Genomic DNA, 14,387 nt, shown 5'->3' with positions numbered 1-14,387 from the left:
CAACTCCCTGTAAAAGTTTCTCTGGGACTGAGGGCGTTGCGGAGTACAGCGACATCTTAGGACCGTGCAGAGGCTTACTTAACCCGCGAGTTGCTGGGGGGGGGGGCGTTTAACGCCCCCACTTTTTTTGCCGGGCCATAGCATAAATACGGCGCGCCGCAGGCGCGCCAAAATTTGGGTACCTGTAGGGAATTGATTGAGGTGTATTGTGACAAAGTTTCAAAAAAAAAAAATCGGTCGGAAAATTTTTGAGATATCGAGGTTTTAGTGACGTCATGATTTCTGAGTTTTCGACCAAAAATGGCATATGTTCAAAAAATCATATAAAATCACAGAATAGACATACAGACATGCCGTAAACGCCATTAGACTGCCAATACCATGAACAATCAAATGGCTATCTTCGATTATTGATTATCGTTCCGCATTTTCCAAAATCTTGAACTGAATGTTGGCAATTTCTCGTGACCACTTCACGACCATGATACATGCATTTCTTAAATTGAACTTTTTGAGCTAAACACGTACACATATGATAAAATGAATGTCACCATCGTGTTCTACGTCCCAAATTACCCATTAAACATGTGTCAGGCTGCGAATATCAGTTTTGATTTTCGGGGATATTTGCCTACCCGGTTGACCTGACCTTGACCCTGCCCTATGCTTGACTGACCCCTACATGGAGCCGACACTCTTGTAGGCCTTATATGATGGATTGTGCACCGTTTTGACAGAGTTTATGACGAGAGGCACCCATTGCGAAGTCCTGAAGTCCATGCTACTGAAAGCCCGATTTCAGGTGTTTGACCTGACCTTGACCCGACCTGTGACCTCAAAATTCAACTTTAAAGTACTCATCTGAAGCGTCTCGTCGCGTTCTTTCGTTTGCCGCCTCGTGCGTTTCGCTGCGCCTATTGGTTCTCGAGTTATCGGCTGGGGGCGTTTAACGCCCCCCCCCCCCCAGCAAACGGTGGGTGGCGAAATACCCCAGCAACTGCCGGGTTAAGACGTCATAGGTCAGTGACCTGACCTGGCCTGAAAATTCAGTTGACGTCACAAGATCCGGTTTGAATCAAAGATCAGGTGTGCTGAGTTTCAGCTCTCTATCGCCGGCGTGTTCGGGGCTATCACGAGAATAATATTTGGGGGGGGGGCACCCCCCACTCAGCCGGCGAGGGATAAGCTGGCTGTCAGACATTCTTTGGCATTAAGAGCGTCGCGCAGTTGCAACATTTTTGAGAAGATGTTGAAGTTGACTCATGACGTCATAAATTGTCTGGAATAGTTTCTACTTTTTTCCCTCTTCTTAAGTCATTTTTTCTTGGTCATTCTGGCCATTCGCAAAAAGAAAAAAAGTTAAAAAGGAGGGAGTCAACCCACCGCCATGGCCGCGGAGGGAAAATTATAGGCATGTTTCTATGCAATCTTGATGACGAGCGCATTATATTTTAATATTTGAGCCAATAGGTATATGGCCTTGGGGTTGAGCTTTGAGTTTGTTGAGCGTTTTTTTTGCGTTCGAACATCCAATAATTATCAAATGTACGTGGGCTATACAGCAAACGAAGTTTCTAAGCGCAGGAGACGAGAACAATCAAGCTAGGCAAACAGGCGGTACTCACAATAACGAGGTTGCAATGCAAACACCTTGCACCAAGGACACGATGCTTACACAAAGTCACAATTTTAGCAAAATCATGCAAACGTGAGCTTTTTTGGAGACATTGCAAGCAGCATACTACAGTCGTCAGCCATCCAAAGCACTGCCACGGTACTTACAGCCGGGAAGGGACTGAGTTGCGGCCGACTGGTCACCATAAAATAGCCGATGTGGCCAAGATCGAGCGACATCAACACGGTATCTACATCCGTCTGAAAAGGGTCGTACCAAATCCTCAGACTGAGTTTTGTAAAGCACTAGGAAGAGCAGGAGGTCGAAGAAGAGGATAACAACCATAGAATATGGTTCCTTTACCTGTTAATTGTAAAGTTGTGAATAGCATACTAGATGCCGGCAGCGCTCGTGCGTTGCCATGGCCCATGGACCAGAATTGAAGGAATGGTACTGTCTACTGAGAGTACACCGGGCCAATGACACTATGTCTCGGGATCAGAGGATCGTTTGTCAAAACAGTCATTCGCCCTCGGCACGCGCAGTTTGATTCCCTCGGATATTATCTCGCCGAAATGTCATGACTTAACCCTATTCCGGGCGGGCTCTGAAAGGTTCGGTTCTGGGCGGGGGGGGGGGGACTTTTCGGCCCCGCATCAGATCTCAAAACCACACATCGGAGCGACAAATGGCAAACGGCGTTTGATATGTCGTTGAAAGATCTACAACTTTTGCAAAAATATTTTTGGGTCAGGTTGAAGTCACCAGAGGTCATCAATGATAAAATGTTTTGGAAGTAGTTTCTTATAGGTATAACTTTTGAATTAAGGAGCATAGAGACATAAAACTAATACATTTTTGTTGCTCTCATCGAGGTGATGCGAAATAAGTATGCGATGAATTTCACAGGTCAATTTAATATTTGACCCGAGGTCAACGTACCAATGAGGTTGTGGGGTATGGTCATGCTGCGTATCAAACGACGCGCCTTGACCACGGGAGCAGTTTGGAACCACTTACAAGTCTTTAGCACCATCATGTCGTGATTTATTGGCAAATTACTAGTACCCTGACCCAAATGACCTTTGACCTGTGAGCTATTTCTCGAGACCATGTTTGTCCGGAATCGCGATTCAGCGTGTCAGCTCACATTATTCGCGCGTTTCCGGTCTTTTTGTGATTATAAACGTCCAAACATGTGAAATGATGTTCGTCCCACGCAATACGTGGGTGTCAAGGTCACCTGAATGTCAGGTCAGGTCATTGACCTTGGATGACTTTGGGTCACTTTTTCGTGTTTTACATGTTTCTAGGGTAGTTTTTCGGGCTGATTTTGAATTTAGCATCCAGTTGAACATTTACAAAATAGTTTTAGTACCTTCGTAGCATGTTACGACGCCGTTAGTGGTAGTTGACACCTACTACGGATAGCCGGCAGGACGCCTACTGGTTGACCTGGCCTCACCTGACCCGACCTGGCCTAAACGCAAGAAGACATCATCTGTGATCAACACTAACATGAAATTCGTGACCAGCACCCCGAAAACCCCATAACAGCTTCCTCTTACGAAGTTCTAGCAGGTCCCGATTTTCCCGACTTCGGCTCATTGACCTGACCTGGAAGGTCAACCATTATCTAGGACCTCAAAATTGGGTATCACAAGCTTCCTCTCGTCACGGGCAACACGCTCGTTTTTTTCCGCGAGGCTCTAGCTCAATCAGGGGCCGAACGGCAAGGGGGGGGGGTGCTCCAGCCGATCCTCCCCCCTACAGGGGGGGGGGATTCGTCTAACGTGTAACGTGTAACGTCCATGCTGGTCAGGCATTTTGCAAAATGCCTAGTCATTTTGTAAAATGGCTAGCCATTTTGAAAAAAGCCTGGTTGCGTTCAGTCATTTTTCAAACAGCCGTCTTTTTGTAAAATGCCTAGGCATTTTACAAAATGACTGATTTTCTAAAGTGCCTGCAACATATACACGTTAGACGCTGGCAAACAAGTTTTGAACCAATTACAGCTGCCGTTAAAGGAAAAGGTTCACTTTTAGCATGGGGTTTTGAACTGGAATAGCAGTTTTGCAGCTTGAGCTGACACTAGCACAAATCAGAAGCTTTTACGGCCCAACGATTACCCTAGACGAAGATATTCCATTTCTCGTTCCGAGAGACTGCCTTGCAACAGAATGCGTACCTTGCTGAGAAATGCAGCCTCGTCATCGTCAGCCAATCAGCATGCTGCTTACAGCCAATGGGTTTGTACTTTGTACTACGCAATATAATTGGTTAACGCTTAAAAAGCTACCGTGCCAAACAATATTTTATATAGACCATTAAAAGCAAAAAAACCTCGAATTGCTTTATTTTTCCAATTAAACAATTAAGGAAGGTTGCCCTTCGTCATACAATGGAACAAAAAACACTATTTGGCATAGTGGCAAAGTCACCCCTTTTTCAGTTTGCCACGACTCATTTTCCTTAAAAAAAATATTTGTACGATTATAGCAAAACCCAAAGAGCTAATCTTCATCCGTGTTTTGAACATAGAGTCATCCCAATAAGTTAACAAGTTAAAAGAATACAGGCGTCTAAAGTTGAAAACATGGCAAAGTCATCCCCTTTACGGTACCAAATTTGAGCGCCATCGGTTCAGCCGTTCTCGAGATCTGGAAAGGACCCTGCCGAGCGGTTGCTAGTATGAGACTCTCAAAAGCTTTACAGGTCGGGCCGGTCCGGGCCGGGCCCGGTCGCTCATACTGAGACTTTTCCGTTATATGGGAAAGACTACGCTCGCTTCGCTCGCTCCGTAACAAAACAATTAAGCTACTGATCTCCAAGAACATACATTAAAACCGTGACTGTCGAGCAGGTCCGGTTGACTTCGCGACTTACCGGGGGTGCTGATGAAACAAGCTCAGGTCTTTTGACGGCCGCAAACCACCCGTGGAAGTGCACGCTATTCACCGTGTGGTTGTAAACAGTCGTCTGAAAAACAACGGTAGGGAATTCAACAGGCAATAGGCATAGAATACACACACATACAACACGCTAAATCGTTAAACAGCAATGTCATAGTAACTTCAGCGATAAGTTGCATCGAAAGTGATCTAAATTCTAGACACCTGAACGATCTCTTTATGTAGGTGTGTGGAAGTTGGTATGAAATTTAAGCGCAATCAGTCGAATATCAATCGCTCCCGATATCTGTCATAGTAAATACGGGTAGGTACAATAAATATACGCGCCCTGACGTCGCACCCGACGTATTTATTGATTCATGAAAGTCTGGGTGCTCAAGACGGCTAACGGAGATAAGAAAATTGGAATAACAAATTAGAGTTAGCAGAATCCGAGAAAAAATGCAGCTTCCACATCCATTCCAACATTGAAGAAAAGAATGATATTCTAATATCGATTCCTGATCATTAAGAGTTTTGCCCCATCTTCACAGCCACCGCTGCTAATAAAGTTGAAACTATTTTATTTTTCACAGTGACATTTCATGCACGTTACAGTCTCCGATGAGCAGATGTATGTAAGTATGTACAGCCCTCTGCAAACTGCGTGGTAGGTATTCTTTTTTCGACAAAACCGAGAATATCGCGGATACTATGCTATCGGTCACTCGGAAATCGTAACAGCAAGATGCGCGAGACTCCGCACCTTAGATGGGCAGTACCATCGTATTCATTTTCCTTCCAGTTTGGCAACAAAGCCCAAAAGTTTATATTTGCCCCCAAAACAAACTGTTGCATTTTGTTGCCACACAAAGCATATACTTTGTTTAGTGATAGACCCAACCGAAGGAGTGGAGCATGGTGCCTCTATTTGCAATGAATTCCGACCGACAGATTACATAGTCTTTGAGTTATTACCGGTTTTGTCGAAAAAAGAATACCTACCACACAGTCTGCTGAGGGCTGTACATTGTACAATACTTACGATGAGGAATTTCCATGCGTCGGCCATTGTTGTGTGATTGCTGATGTCGGGACCATATCGCCTACGGCTGTAATCGGCTGCCCTGCATTATAAAAAAAAATCAGAACAGCGGTTAACACTACGTTAACACGACATGTATATGTTACAGACCGTATGAAAACCCAGTCCGTTTGCAAACGGCCTGGCCCGATTCAGGCCGTTTGCAAACGGCCTGGACAGCCCAGTCAGTATGCAAACGGACTGAAAAGTCAGGCCGTTTGAATACGGGCTGAAATTCCAGGCCGTATGCAAACCGCCTGAAATTTCAGGCCGTTTGCAAACCGTCTAGGCCGTATGACAACTTTCCAGACACCAGGCCGTTTGCAAACGGTCTAGGCATTTTGAAAACAATCTGGTCTGCATAAAGTTACAGCTGGACAATGTTGAGTTTGTTGAAGCACGACCGTTTCATGACATTACATGGCACCATGAAATCCTGAGGTGCATTCGGCATCCGGAAAAATATTGTCACTCGGATATTCTCCGTCGGAAAATTATTGTTGAGCGCCTATCTTCAGCATGTCTCGTTATCGCGATACCGTTAGTGATCCCCGATGATTCTCGCTAGTTCCGGAAAATTCTCCCTGATTTTCCCGATGACGAATGAAGGCCTGGTCAGGAAGAGAGTAGCACAACTGAGACCCGGCCCGTATAGCGCCCGGTCGACCCGAGCTTCCCCCGGACTTCAAAGTTTCGCCTTCCACCGCAATGGTCAAGTATTGCCGGCAAACGCCACCGGCCAGCCGCCGCGCCGGCGGTCGACCGGGCGCGGTGAAGACGCTAATGTGAACCAGTGGCGCGGGAACTTCTTCCAGACTGGGGGGGGGGGGAGGGGGGCTGAACCATAATAGAGATCAACCTAGGGTACCCCCAAATCTAGTTTTCTCACCGGTTTTAGGCCACTTATTTTTCGGACCTTGGCCTTTTCAACAAAACAAAAACGAAAATATTTGCAAAAAAGTCAGGTATTCCGTCTCAACTGAGTAAAGAAACTACCGTTTTGGCAACCTGGAATAAAGGTTTTAATATGCCAAATGAGTTGCCGAGCCAGTGAAAGAGGTGGATTTTTCACTTACATGCTTTCTTCCTTTGTGACCCACAACCCCTAATTTGGGGAGGACAAGCTGCCCCAACGGTTCCTGACCTCATGAAAAGTTGTGGGGCACCGCCCCCACGGCCCCAGAGCTGTGGGAGCAAGCTTCCCCCACTGCCCCCTCCCCCGGTTCCCGCGCCTATGTATGAATCTATGAAATTATGTTGGTAGATTTCCGATTTCGATTCCTCGAGCTGGGGGGGGGGGGGGGGGCTCAAATACATTACGAGCCCCCCAGCCGAAAAGTTGGAGGGGCTCAGCCCCCGCTAGCCCCCCCCCGGTTCCCGCGCCACTTAATTAATTAATTAATTAAATAATTTTGATATTTGTCGTTTCCAGAGTTCACATTGTGAACTCTGATGTCCATTGCGCGCTCCGGCGTTTTATGCCGCAAAATAATCGGCGAGTCTTGTAGTGATACGTTTCACCAGACCTGACCAGTAGTGGCTTCACCAGGCTCCATCAACTGGATGGCCGTACACAGGCGGACCGTGAACTTGTATAATTAGTAATATTGTCGAAAAACGGCCGGGCCGAGCATCAGCACAGTAAGAAAATGTTCCACGTATGTAAACGAGTCATTCGGCATGGAATGCGCAAGCATTCGCAATTAAGTTCAATCTTCAGAGGCTGTTGTACTTCGCCAGACCGTTTGAAAACTGACTAGGCCGTTTTCAAACTGTCTAGGCCGTTTCAAACTGCCTAGGCCGTTTTCATACGGCCTGATATTTCAGGCGGTTTGCAAACGGCCGGCTTTTTCAGGCCGTTTTCAAACGGCCTGACTGGGCCAGGCCGTTTGCAAACGGACTGAGTTTTCATACGGTCTGTAACATATACCTATACGATTCGCTTGTGTAAATTGCAGAAATCCGGTTCTTAGATCTGTGATCTCAGGTGATATTACTACAAACGCTAATGTGTACTCGTATGGTCCTGCAGTAAAATATCGAGGGGACGTCTCAATGGCTTCCATTATGCCCGCATCTTAGGTAGGTTACTCGCAGCAACTGAATTGCTATTCTTTACCAATGCAAAGCTATCACATCTTCCACTTTATATGTAGGATAGTTTTAATTTTTTAAAGCTATGACGTGAATAAGCTAAAAAGAACCACTGAGTGCAGGCCCAGCAAGCCGCTACAGCTGTGGGTATTGCTGCTCCGTTTTTAGCGACAGCCGTTCCACCTGGCCTTGCTCGTCGAGTTTAACACAGCTGCTTCACGGTGTGTCGCGGCCAGCGAAACTTTCCCACTTTAATTACTACACCGTGTTCCTAATAGAGCACAAGCAGCGGGCAATGGTTACGGGTCCTGGCTGCACCGGGGTCGTAGCGGTTAGCCCGCGCCCTGATTGTGCCTCAGCTAGCTTCGCCATGATGGGGAAGGGGGGGGGGGGGCATTCGATCACACCCGATTTTCTGGAAAACTAAGAAAGCTAGAAAGATACTAAAAAGAAAAGTAATAGACAGTTCATCACTGTAATATCTCTCAAAATTAGAAAGGTCATTTTTATCAGGCCATCGCTAAGGTCACTGGAGATCACCAACAGTAGAATTATAATTTATTACGATTTTTTTATTTTGCCTTTTTTACAAATCAACGGATAACTCGTGAACCAGAAGAACTAGGGAGCCGCAAAGTGGTACATTCGACAGCTCTTTCAAAACTCTTTCGCTCGCGTGTTCTCAGTTTTGCCCCGCGTTCGATGTCTCTCGGACGACGAAGATTCTACGTCGTCCGGCCAATCCCGTTGAAGGTCAGCAGGGGCTCGGCTGTGGTTATGGAACGTGATTGGCCGGACGGCGTAGAATCTTCGCCGTCCGAGAGACATCGAACGCGGGGTTGATCTTAGCTCAACAGTGTGGAACACAGAGGGCAAACACCACCTAACTAGACAGATTTCGCAGAAACAATTGTTCCGTAACAACTTTTACACCAATCATTTTATAGCATTTACTTTATCGGTATCCTACATCGCTCGTCAAGTCGCGCCGAATAAACTATATGTTGACCTGAAAAGGTCAACTTCAAAATTTGACCTCAGGTAGAAGTCCTGATCTGTCTTGAAAAGGTCTTTTTGCATTCAACCGATCCGTATTGGTGACCGGAACATATTTCTGGTGTATTCATCGCTCTACCATGTCGCCATCAATTTTCAAAAGTATAGGTACTATTGTTGAAAAATTCTGGTCTTGTTTTGTGACCTAACACAACGTTTTCAGTGGCCAATGCCCCAATGGCCATAAGCTACACCTTGTCCATTGCAATGGGTAGAATGGTCATGTTTCTGTAAATATCTTGCGGTTCTGACGTATTTGTCCAAAGCAGGAGGCATTTGTACTCTTACTCTATTGTCTTATAATGGCGAGGTCATAGATCTGACCTGAGCCCTGGTTATAGATGTAAAAACACAATATTTACAAATTGTTAGAGCTGATACCTTCATGCAATTCACCGAGTTCCAGCATTTTAGGAAACAAACTGTACGAATAATACGATTGCAAAGCTATATGGAGGCACGGTTTGACTTGAGCCTAATGCCTTGACTTCAGGTGACCTGGTGTAAAAGACACAATGGAATATTGGTGTATGATAAGCTGTATCACGTTTCGCGGCGCTGTGAGCCGCGGTTTTGAATACGTTTACATTAATTCATTACAATTAATGATTTTTAAATGCTCATATTTTATTGAAAAGCCAAGGTGGGATAAGCGAAGAAAAACTTATTTAATGAAATATAGTATCCCAAAAGATGCATGTGCCTATGTCTCTCGAATTCAGAGCTGTGTCCTATACCCGTGCGTTGCTTTAGATACAGACCATTGGACGACGTCGGGAGAGCTCTTTCTCCATCCCATCTCGAGCATCAGGTCGTACATGACGTAGTTCTGGAAGATGCCCTCCATAGTGAGACCGGTGCCGACCATCGAGCTGTTGGCGATGGCGCGGCCCTCGAACGGTCCCTGCACACAAACAGGATGAAGTCAAACAGACAAACAGGACAGGTCCTTCAGACAAACAGCAGACGATACGGGTCTTGGAGACAAACAGAAAACAAACAGGACGGTCCCTACAAAAAACATATTAGTAATCTGCAGATGAACAGAACAGGTTTTTAGAGATAAAATCAGAACAAGAGCCTTCAGACAAACAGAGCACAAACGGAACGGTCCCTGCCCTGCAGACAAACATTGCATGACCTACAGAGAAACAGGACAGAAACAAAACAGTCCCCACAGACACACAGAACATAAACGGAGCACGGTTCCTGAAGAGAAACAGAGCAGGGTCCCTGCAGATAAACAGAACAAGGTCTTGGAAAAAAGCAAATCATAAACAGAACTGTCTCTGTGGGACTTACAGACACATCTAGCACAAACAGAGTGGTCCCTGCAGGCAAACAGAACGGCAAACAGAACGCAAACAGATCTGTGGTCAAACAAAACACGATCCTAAAACCAATAGAACAGGAGCCTGTGGAAAAAACGGGGTTCTGCATGCACAAAAAAAAAAACGGTCCCTGCAGACACACAGACCGGGAATCTGTACACAAACAGAACGGGACACTGAAGGTATACGCGGTGTCACGTGGTGCGTTCGCTGGTAGCCGAATACCTATTACATTTTTTTTTTTAATAGGCACTAAGGTACTAGAACAAGAAAACAAACACCGACAATCACTGCAACTAGAGCCTGCTGAGTGAAACTGATTATGGAGCTGACCTTGACGATCTGGTCGACGGTGCCCTGGAGACCGAGCTGTCCACCAAAGTTGTGCAGCATGCACCAGATGAACGGCTGCCCGTAGTACGAGTCCAACTGGCCGTAGAGCGGCTTCACGTCCGAGTGCAGATCCAGCACGATCATCCGGCCCTGCCGCACACAGAGCCGCCGCGCATCAGAACAGGTACATCAGATCGGACACAGATCGTTCACTGTGCCGCCATCAGAACAGGTACGGCACGATCATCCGGCCCTGGCGCACACAGAGCGTTCACTGTGCCGCCATCAGAACAGGTACGGCACGATCATCCGGCCCTGGTGCACACAGAGCGTTCACTGCGCTGCACATCAGGAAGGCATGGCTGCCGATGCAGGTGCGCACAGATGAACAACACGTGAACGGAATCACATGGACTCCCAGAACATGTTCAAGGGTCTCTGATTTACACATTTTTGTTATTCGCTTGTCTTCGATAAATAATGAATCTGGTGATACTGACTTTGTTCAGAGGTTCTCTGTGACAAGACAAACACTAACCGGACCATAAGCCATCAGGGCATTTACCAGGTTTCTCAGGACTACTGCCGGAAGCCGTATTAGACTGACTGGCTCAGGACTGTGCGACTGTGATTCTACGGCAGAAGCCGTCACCGGACATTATAGTATTAGGGACCGTAAGATAGTGCCGGTCACTGGACTCATCAGAGACCACTGTTGAAGATCCTACATAAACGTGACCAATAACCTCGAGGACTGCATCACTGAACTGCATAGGGTGACCTTACTACAGGGACCATCCACAGGACTGTACCTGAAGGAGTTAACCAAGGCTATACATACAGGGTGATCGAAAAAAGTGTCACCCCTAATTCAAAAGCCATATAACTCGCGATTGGTTGGTCGTATACGACTTTGCGCCAGGCAGCATTAGAAAGAGCATACAATTTCCTTTTGAATGTATGTAAATATGCATGGTTTATGCCGCAAACGAAGATGTAGCTATTCAAAAAGTATGTTAAGGACGCAATTTGGCGTGTCCAAAAGTTTGGTTGTGCAAATTTGTACTTTCGACAGAGTTTTTGATCTGACAGCTCACGTGACAGCTCACGTGATCATTTTTCTTAACTGCTCCATGGTTACCGCTGCATAAAATTGATAATCCGGTAGTGCAGGTTGTCGCAATGTTTCGCTAGTTACCGGCGAATTTGTGAATAATGAGGCCGCATGTTTGCAAGGAAGATCTGATAAGGTCTTCCTTGTCTAAGGTCAGCCGAGAAACGAGTCTAAGGTCAGCTGAGAAACAGTCTGCAGTGAACAACATACACTCCATGTGTAATGTGTGGTGTGTGTCATGTTGAGTTACGATACTCATTGTTCTCGTTCAGCGGTGTCCGATCCCGTTCGGTGAATTTCGTTTCACGTGAAAGCCGCACATTGACTGGTTTTTGAGCCCATGGGGACATGATTTGGAATAGAAAACAATCATGAATGCATTCAATTGAAAAGAAATTGCCTGCTCTTTCCGATGCTGCCTGGCGCGAAGTCCTCCGACCTACCAGTCGCGAGTTATGTAGATTTTAAGTTAGGGGGTGACACTTTTTTCGATCACCCTGTATAAGGATTTAACAATCACTACAGCCCATACGGCGATGGTCTCCCTCGCACGGGGCATACGGAGCATTTGAGCCCGGCACCAATGGCCGCAGGTGAGAAGGCAGCACATACTCACTGTTGGCACTGAGGTTAGATATGCCTTCGCCTGTGGAACTTCCCAGAAGGAATTCAAGAAGAGCCACCCTTGCATTAACCTGAAACGCCAACAGAGAATCGAGTAATTGCGTTAGTTAGTTCGAATTTAAAATAAGCACACAAAATGAGTCAAAACCGCACCATGTCGACTTCGAGGATTCATGCAAGACACTGAAGGTTTCCCTTAATTTCTTCTCCAAACTTTTTCTTGTACCACCCTCGAAAAGAGTTCGATGCGTTAGATAACGAGTTGAAAAAAACGCTGTGGTAAATTGCTGTGTATGAGTAGTTTTTTTTTTTTTGGGGGGGGGGGGGTAATTTAGGAAGGGCGAGAGAGAGGGAGGGAAAAAGAAAAACAAACAGTTAAATAGAGAAATATAGAGGCAGATAAAAAAGAAATGAAGACAGGAAAAAGGAAAAAAGCAAGAAAAGAAAGAAAACGAGAGAGAGAGAGAGAGAGAGAGAGAGAGAGAGAGAGAGAGAGAGAGAGAGAGAGAGAGAGAGAGAGAGAGAGAGAGAGAGAGAGAGAGAGAGAGAGAGAGAGAGAGAAAGAGAGAGAGAGAATACTGGAAAGAGGGAAAGCACAATGAAGCATTACAATGAACATGCAGCCGATAGTGCCTACAAAATATCGCATGCAAATCGCATTTACCTGCTTATAGACTGGAGCGCAAGATGCGAAACTTTGTACAACCGTTCATAGTTGTTCAGTGATTTCGTAGTTACCACATATTCTAACGGATTAGAAACTTCGTCTGCAGTTGATCAGGAAAACCACCCATCAAAACAGCAATAGTGCACCGATGATTTGCAATTAATCTTATAACATTCTGCAAAGTAATTTCATGAAAAATATAACACACTTTTATATAGCGGAAGGCAGATAATGCAATTTAACAGAATTATATTTCAATGGACAGAAAATCCTTAAAGGGTTCGGTAACCTAGAGCAAGACGAAGCATAAGTGATTTTTCTTTTTTGTATCCGTTGTCGTCAGCACACCGCGGACTCAAAAAGAGCTTATACCCTATCAGCTAATGCATCGTTCTTTTCCATCTGGCCAAAAACAATTGTCTGGTCAGATCGCAAAATCAAACAAAGCACGTCCTCAGACTCTGCTGGGCTGCTGGGAGACCGACCGTTGCAGCTATTCTGCACTGTCGCCGGTCCAATCACGACCTGGGACGCTGCTCGCGACGGTGTGCAAGGCTTCAGATCGATCGCTCTCCGCTTCAGCGCAGCGCACGCGCATGTGAAGCCTTCACCTTCGCGGAAATCTCCTTATGGTGGTAGTCAGGTCGTCGTGTGTTGTAGGTTTGAGGAGCTCATACAAGGTAACAATCAATCTAATAAGTTGATGTAGGTAAGTAGGCATTGTGCTTACAATCCCTGCTTTGCGTACTCTACTGATTATAATAATTGCGTTCAACATTTAGATTGTTCATTTAGGCGCTATTTTCGTTTGCGATCCATCTGAGGTTGGAAAACGACAATATTTAACCCGCGTATGAATAGCGAGAGGGGACTCTACTTGTTTTTCTGCGATACGTTCTAAAAACCTATCTGGGCCAAACTTGCAGTAGGCATCTGCTGACGAGTAAAATCTCGTAGCCTAGGGCGCCGGAAAGGACGAAAGTTTTGGACTGGTAGTGACTAGTGACCCCGTTTTTCATGAGCGGGGAGCCATCTGCCCCAGCTCTCCCGATGTTGACGCCCCTGGGTAGGCCGAAGAAGAACTCAATTTTGCTTCCTTGGCGGCCGCCAGGGTCCGAAATTTGAACAGTTGAAATGCTGATAATCTTGTCTATGACCTGACCAATGACCTCACCAATCACCTAGAGGCTAACATAGTTATATTTCATTCGGTAGTTTTTTTTTCGTGGACTGTCAAACGCTGTTTGAATTTTGAAAATTAGATCAGTACCTAATTGTCTAGTAATAGTCTCACCATAACCGTTTTTCATCAGTCTGCGGATCTCAACAAACTGCAGATCTCAACAGACAACAGTTCTCACCAAACTGCCTGCGGGTCTCACCAGACTGCCGGTCTGACTAGACTAAGAATCACATCAGGCTGCAGATCTCACCAGACTGTGGGTCTCTGCAGACTGCCTGTGGGTCCCACCAGACTGCCTGCGGTTCTCAGTAGACTGCGGGTCTCACCAGTTTGCCCGTGGATCTCACCAGACTGCCCGTGGGTCTCATTAGACTACCTGCAGGTCTCACTAGACT

General features: G+C 46.0%; 1 protein-coding gene across 9 annotated transcripts in view; it reads right to left on the bottom strand.

The window, feature by feature from the left end:
• Nucleotides 1-14,387, bottom strand: part of LOC122369391 (alpha-N-acetylglucosaminidase-like) — a 39,152-nt gene that overhangs the window by 10,345 nt on the left and 14,420 nt on the right. For 5 of the 9 annotated variants that reach the window (XM_043344112.1, XM_043344109.1, XM_043344110.1 and 2 more), the window contains exons 9-13: nt 12,135-12,213; nt 10,405-10,554; nt 9,502-9,644; nt 5,552-5,633; nt 4,502-4,594 (exon numbers count right to left, since the gene is read on the bottom strand). In XM_043344112.1, the coding sequence (XP_043200047.1) occupies nt 4,502-4,594; nt 5,552-5,633; nt 9,502-9,644; nt 10,405-10,554; nt 12,135-12,213 (547 nt within the window). Of the gene's footprint in view, nt 1-1,782; nt 1,876-4,501; nt 4,595-5,551; nt 5,634-9,501; nt 9,645-10,404; nt 10,555-12,134; nt 12,214-14,387 lie in introns of all 9 variants that reach the window. The other 4 variants (XM_043344107.1, XM_043344106.1, XM_043344105.1 and 1 more) reach the window with 1 other exon arrangement.

The sequence above is a fragment of the Amphibalanus amphitrite genome, unplaced genomic scaffold, assembly GCF_019059575.1.
Source record: "Amphibalanus amphitrite isolate SeventyFive unplaced genomic scaffold, NRLGWU_Aamphi_draft 001031F_arrow, whole genome shotgun sequence".
Lineage (NCBI taxonomy): Eukaryota > Metazoa > Arthropoda > Thecostraca > Balanomorpha > Balanidae > Amphibalanus > Amphibalanus amphitrite.
The sequence above is the reverse complement of the archived record's forward strand: the minus strand, read 5'-3'. Positions and strand labels throughout refer to the sequence as shown.